At 45.3% G+C, this 7,224-nt stretch overlaps 1 protein-coding gene across 1 annotated transcript; it reads right to left on the reverse strand.

Moving 5' to 3' along the window:
- Positions 1-1,525: 1,525 nt before the first annotated feature.
- Positions 1,526-4,613, reverse strand: FABP1 (fatty acid binding protein 1). Its single transcript, XM_059845420.1, has 4 exons — positions 4,500-4,613; positions 3,309-3,481; positions 2,187-2,279; positions 1,526-1,646 (listed from the first exon to the last, which is right to left on the reverse strand). Exons 1-4 carry the CDS (start codon positions 4,564-4,566, stop codon positions 1,596-1,598), a joined length of 384 nt encoding a protein of 127 aa, XP_059701403.1. The 5' UTR covers positions 4,567-4,613; the 3' UTR covers positions 1,526-1,595.
- Between the last annotated feature and the right edge of the window lie 2,611 nt (positions 4,614-7,224).

Genomic DNA, 7,224 nt, shown 5'->3' on the forward strand with positions numbered 1-7,224 from the left:
TGGGCCATTTGCAAGTGAGACTAACTGGAATCCTTACATCAAGATAAGTTAATGGAGATAAATTATTCTCCTTAGTTACAAATCAGAAAATGTCCACAGTGATGGACACGGGGCCATGCCAGAAGCCAGTTGCTGTAGTTTGGTGTACTGACTGTATGGACTGTTCTAACTGGACAAGCAGTTTCCAGGGAGGGAAATCTACCCTTGCTCATCTTTAGGGTGAGCTGGGGGCTCTGATGCCTTAGAACACCTGCCTTTTAACTTAGGTGTTTAATCAATTTTGCACTGAGGAACAAAGGATAGTCCATAGATCGGCTGTCAGTGGACTGCCAACAGAATTAAGGAGAAGTCAAAAGTTGGATTTCTAGACTTAAAAAAAAGTATTTGTTGTTTGCCCATATGTCTCAAAATCCAACTGATTTCCTGCAGACTTTAAGTGGCAGCCATGAGAGGAAAAGGTTTATTCAAGAAACCCCAATCTGCTCCTCAGCACAACAGCAAGAAAACAAAACCAGATCTTTTCCTCTTTGATATTTCTTAGTGACTTTGCTGATGTTTCTCCAGATGTGAGTTCACTAAAGACCAACACCTGAATTTTAGGCATTATTTAGCTAAACCCTTCCATTTGTCTGTGAGGTGCCTCTGCTGCCCTGTGTGACAATCCATATTGGTTCAGTTCTTGGCATGAGGATCAGTGTTGATCTGTAATATGAAAAGCTTTCCTGGGCACAGAGGAGTCCTGGCAGCAGCCTTGGAAAAGGCAGGTAAGAGGAAAGAGTTTCCTTTCCTGTGGGCAGCAGAAAACCATATCTCCATTTGGCTTGAAGTGCCAAGCAAAAGTACAGGAGATGACTTTGGAGCTCCCTCTGTCTACACTGTGAACAACCAGCCCATCTCCTGCCAGGAGAGAAAACCTGTATTTCAGCCTGGAAGAAGTGTTTCATTCCAGTTCAACCCAATTTATCAGGTGCAGCCTAGGTTGAAACACACATAGGATACCTGAAGGGAGTTATGACCCTCCTGCTGGTGGAAAGGGGTGGGGAGGAGATGGGGATGGAGTGGCCAGAGCCTTTAGGGCTGGATCCCACTGCAGAGGTGTGAGGATGAAGGCAGCAGCTGGTAGACCATGCTGGTTTCTTTCCCAAGGCAGCTTTCCAAACAGGATCACTGGTGCTTCCTTGACACCACTGAAACCACGCCAAATCCTTTGGCCCTGCTGGTCACTCTGATCACTTTGGCCATGGCTGCAAGGAAAGGGAACAGAGCCCTTTTCCTGTCCAGTGCTCCTGAGCCCAGATTAACCATGAGTATCCCCAGCAGGCTGGCACCTGTCCCCAGAAAGGGCTGGAAGAACATTCATCAGCATGTGTCACTCAGTGGCTCTGAGCCTGTGCCTTGCCTCAGCTCCATTCTCCAACCAGCACACCCTTGGATCAGTTTGTTGCCCAATTTCTACCATTGCTTCCATGAGCTTTGGAGGCTTGTATCTATTTATAGTACCAATGAAGAGGTTGATAACAATGAAGAGGATTCAATAAAATTTTTATTTTAATGGCCACATTTTACACAGTAAACTATTGGCATGTGTAATATTTCTAGATTCTCTTGCTGACTCTCTTCATGGTGAGGTCACCCATGGTCACAGTCTGAAAAAGAAATGGAAAGTGTCAGATTTTATGAATTTGTAGAATCATTGAATATCTCAAGTTGGAAGGCACACATAAGGATCATCATGGTATTTAGCTCCAAACTGTACTTAGGATATGGTCTTGCAAATCAAAACAGGACTGATCCCCAGTCTATCTCTCATAAACTGGATTTTTAAAGCTTTAAATTTCTTCATGACTATTCCAAAACACATAGGGATAAACTGGCATCCCTCAGGTGGGACCAGTTTGCCTCACCTCTCTGCTCTAAGAGTGCCAAGCCCTGGCACATACCTGCTCCTCTGGGTGGGGGAGAACATGCCTTCTTTATCTGAAACTTTGATCAGCCGTGTCTAAACTGGGGTCTTAAAAAATACTTTCTGAATCATACTCTAATGAGAAACTGCCATCAGCTCCTGGTTGCAGAGCCTGTGTGCAAGCACATGCTCTGCTGAAGCACCTCCCAGTGCCTCCGTAGCTTCCTAGGGCAGGCTCCTGAAGACAGCCCTGTTGTTCCAGCCATTGCCCTTCTACACTCACATAGGTGATGGTGTCTCCGTTGAGCTCCATGATGGATTTCATCCCTTTCACCTCTGTGATCAGTTTGTTGTTACCCTCCATCTGCACAACAACCTGGTGGAAGACAGAAGCATTCATGTTATTGCTGGAGACCACCTCGATCCCTGCAGGTTGTCCTTCCCCTGCTGTAGCAGGAGGGGACTGCAGAGCCACCTGAGCTGCACGTCTGAAAAGGCTACAGACAGCACCAGCACGCCCAGGCAGCTGTCACTGATCAATGAAATAATCAAATAAATAAGACAGCAAAGCCCATTTCTGTTTATCTGTCTTGCCCAGCTATAAGATGTGTTCATTTGCCCTGGAGCTGCCGATGTACAGAGGCTAAAATCTTCTAATAACTATTTCCCCCTGGTTTATGCCAAAGGGAGTGCAGTGATGCTGGAAATGGTGACACAGCTGGTAGAGCTCTCAGAGCCCCATTCACAGGGCATTTCTTTGGTGATCACCCCTCCTGCTTTCAAAAGTCCCTGCAATTCCATCTTCTCCTGAGGCAGAGATGAGAGGCAGATTTCGCCAGTGGTGTTGCCTTGACATTCTATGAACCATTGGAAACCCATGTCCAGCAAAGGGAGCACCTGAGTTCAAGGGTGGTAACTCCTCACCTTGCCAAATGATCTTCCCCAGGGTAACCTGAAGCAGTGGGAAAGGCTAGCAAAGAAGCTAACAGCTACTGGGACTTCGAAGGAGAGATTTATTGCTTTATGATTGATGATCTGATTTTCCTGCACTACCTTTGAGTCAACAAAATTAAAGCAGAAGTATGTTTTGTGTTGCAACATGATACAAAGTCAATCCTTTTCCATCTCACATCTTTCAGAACTCTTCCTGTCAAAATTTTTTACCAAAGCATCTCTATTCCCCTTTTCCAAATGGGATATTAAAACACTGGTTTCTAGTGTTTCCCAAAATCACTATTGAAATAGATTCAGAAATACAAGGCTTCTTCTGCAGGAAGGGCTGTGCATTAATTATTACCTGTGGTATGGTCAGTCCCTTTGCTCATATGCAGAGAGAATGGCTGGAAAAGAAATTGAATGTCCCTGAGCCCCCATGGCCCTGGCAGAGGAGGGGCTGCTCACTCACCTTTGCTTTCTCTCCATTCAGCATCTCTACCTCACTCTCCTCCCCAACGGTGAACTGGTTTTTTAACACTTTGGAGCCAGCATTTAAGGTAACTGTGAACTTTTTCCCATCCTGCACAATTTCTGAGATGGTCTTGAGGTCCTTGCCCTTCTGGATCTGGTCCTCGGGGAGCCCTGCCCAGGAACAAGAGACATTGAGTGCACGGTGAAGCCATCTGTGGGCAAATTGCTGCTGCTGAACAAATCAATGGAGCAGGATTTGGTGACCTACAGCTGGGAAAATTTCTATTCCAATGTGGAAAAACCTTTCAGTGATGGTGCTTCCCCAAGAGCCATATGTCCCTGAGTCTGCTGGGGAGGAAGATTAATACTGTCATCCTGAATTTTGTGTGGGAACTAGACATGTCCCGTGTCTTGCTGACCTGACTGGAAGTACAAACACCACCTCCTGTCTGAGAATAAATCCTTCACTGACAGGCAAGGAAAAATGGATTAAATCAAGACAGAATAAATGAACAAAGTGGTTTTTTTATGAGATTCAGGCTTCCTCAGAACCAGTTTACAAAATCTTCTCCCAAAGCCTGAAGGTGATCTGACAGGTAGAGCCCTTCTGGCACATCACCATGCAGAAATATTGCAAAGCCCCCTGGATCCCTGCAGGACCACATTCCCTGTCACAGACACAAGTGGAAATCTATCAGACACATTCGTCATTTAGCATTTAAACAACACCAACTATTGTTCTGATGAATGGTGGGATGTGAGGCTGTTAAGCACCACAGCACAGTGGCTGAGCAATGTCCTGCTTGCCCTCAAATTTCACAGCCTGATGGAGCAAGTCTTCAGTGCCCCTAAGCCACCAAGGTCCTGTGGCTTACCACATGTGTGCAGCACTCAGCCACACTGGCCAGTGGCTGCAGAACCTGCCAGGACTGACTTCCTGCAAGCCATAAAACTTCACCCATCATCTCCTGATCTCCCACCCCAGACAGAGAGATGCCTTCTCTTCTATTTTGAGATCACATCTCCACACAAATACATTTAAAATCCCAATAATTACAAGGTGACAGACAGAAATAGGAAATCTCAGAGATGTCTCAATCTACATCATCAGAACATCAGCACAGTCAGCTCCCAAAAATCAGTGGGATTTGCAGAGACAAAGCAGTACATAGCACATGCAGGCACATACCGAGGGCTTTCATAAAGGGCTCAAAGTTTTCCTGGTACTGGAGCTCATATTTTCCTGTGAAGCTCATGGTGGAAAAGCTCTCTATGCTCCTAACACAAGAGAAGGTGCCTTGCTGGTAAGCAGAGCTTGGTTTTATATCATCCTTCTGCCTTAAAAGTTGGCCAGAGTTTAGATGATGTAATTGGTTTATGGGCATGTTCAAACATTAACGTAAAACTGGGCAATGGTCAGAGATAAATTGCTCTTCATTTTACAGATCACAATTTACAATGTGGGGGCAGGGGAAACCCCATAAAATACATTTTATGGAGGTTGCAATGTGGCATCCATAAACAAAAGATAAAAATATAATAATAATTGGCCAAAGAGTCTCATTATCAGAGGAAAAAGCCAAATCATCTAATGAGTTTGCAGTCTGGAAGCACGTATGTGGAGGAGGAGAATGTGGTGACTGTGTGTCCCCTGGGGCTCACACTGGGGGGTTTCTGCTCACTGGTGTGTGCATGGTGGATCTTTGGCACTGGCAGAATAGTGGCTGCACACTGGCAGGGACTGACTCACTCACAGACCTGTGCTGGTGGGGTTTGGTGTAACCCAAATGTAGCAGCAGCACAAACCCATCGCTGTCTTCTAAGAAAAATACTCCAAATCAATTCCTGGCTTTGCACTGGCCCACCTGAAGACTGCAGTTTGAATCAGACAGACCTCTGTGGTCCTGTGTGGATTGAGAGCTGGTGCCATTAGCGATCTACCAAACCACTTTCATCTCCTTTTCCCATAGGAGCCACATTCACTCGTGTACTGAAGAAGTATTCCAGCCCTTGGAGCTGCAATCCTCTCAAGTGCCACATCAGAAGGGCCAGCAGCAGCCTCCAAGCTGAGCCCAATTCCTCCCACCAAAGCAGGACTCAGAGCTGGGCTCCTCTTCCAGTCCTGTCTCTTTGGCTGAGCACCCCAGCATTGCTTCATGGCATCTGAGCATCCATCCTCTGGGTCTGAACTCCCAGGCTGGGCTTCTTGCCTCAGTGAATTCCTCCTCACTCCCAAAGTCAGCTCACATCTTTGTCCTTTTTTTGAAGTGAAATAATATATAAGAAAGAAAAAGACTTATCTCCTTCCAATTTAGAGATGCTGTCAGAGCCTTCTGCTGCAGTCTGTCCTGCTGCTGCCTCCTCAGCCCTGCTCTCTGTGCTGCAGTAGTGAGCCTCAGTTTCTGGTTAATTAAGACAGGCAGTGTCTGCCAGATGAGGCAAGAGAGGGAAAACCCTGGCTGGTGGGACAGACAGTGGATGAAGTTGGCTGGGAGAGGGGAAATTCCGCAGGGACATCATCCCTGTGCACCCTGGAGGGAGCCAGGCAGATTCAGAGAGCATTCATGGAGGGATGGATTGATCAGCAATTCCTCCAAAAAGCTTTTTGGTTTGTTTTTTTTTTCCATTTTATCCCTTCAGGAATGATGTCACGTTAGAAACTGCATTTGATTTTTATGCCTGCCTCAGGTGAATAGCCCAGTGTCACATGGGGCTGTGCTGACATGTCCCTTTTCAGTGTCCTCTTCATGGGGACAGCGGTGACTGACCTCTTTTGCTGTGTCCTGGAAGCACCCTGAGCTGCTAGATCCCTGCCTCCTGTCAGCCAACATTCTCTGGAAGCACATGTGTGCCTCCCACATTTTCATGTCCTGGACCTCCAGCTGCTCCTCCAGGCAATTCAGGTTCCCTCTCTTTGCATGATGGGGAGAGAGATTAGGCTTGAAAAAACTGCAGAGGTCCTAGGCCCACAGCATCCATGGAGATGAAGCTTCTAAGGGCTGGATGTCACTCATCAAATGTTGAAAGGGGAATATAATTGTCCAGGACTCTCTTGGTAATAGGGCAGAAATTTTTCCATTCACAGAAATGGAGAACTCATGAGAGAATTCACCCCATTTGGATCCCAAGCCATTTTCTGTAGATATCCTCTCCTCCTCTGCTTACTGTGAATAGCTATCACAAATCTGTGCTCCTGATTTGCTATTGCTAAGTGGGGAATATGGGTCACTGTTAGAAAGTTTGGAAATGTGACCAACTGATTTTTGATCAATGAACAAAAATAAAACCTCTTTGTTTTCTGTTGGGCTCAATGTTCTTTTATTTTCTTTAGCAAAGATATGCAGTTCATTCTAAAGAAAGGAGAAATGCTTATTGAATGAAATTTGGCCAAGGTAATTATTATCTAGCCAGGCCTGCTGAGCAAATGGCAGGTGAGATAAACTTAATCTCAATAGCAAAGTTCAGAATACTTGTACATCTCCCCAACAGAATACAGCATCTTTTAAAGTATGATATAATTTAACTTTCCAAGAAAATGCACTTGATTTTCATTAACATGAGGCCATGTCTATTGATAATTTGATAAAAGTGAATCCATACCCTAAAACTTGAATCTGATTTGTATAAAGAGAAAATGCTTGGATCATTTTCAAAAATTATTGAGGAAGCTACATCTTGAGGGAAGCCAGCAGGTACTTCTGTCTTTAGGCTGCTGTCTTGAAAAAAAAGCTGAGGGTCTTAGAAGCTTGTCAGAAAAAAAAAAGACTGAAGTATCTTAATCCTGATTTTTGCACCTGAATCAGAGATAGGGACATCCAGAATATCTTAGGCAAGAATATCACCAGTGGATCAGACATGGTTTTGGCCAAATTTTAAACCCCACCTCCTCTGTCTCCCTGGGATTAATCTTCCTC

Source organism: Haemorhous mexicanus, chromosome 4 (genome assembly GCF_027477595.1).
Source record: "Haemorhous mexicanus isolate bHaeMex1 chromosome 4, bHaeMex1.pri, whole genome shotgun sequence".
Taxonomy (NCBI): Eukaryota; Metazoa; Chordata; class Aves; order Passeriformes; family Fringillidae; genus Haemorhous; species Haemorhous mexicanus.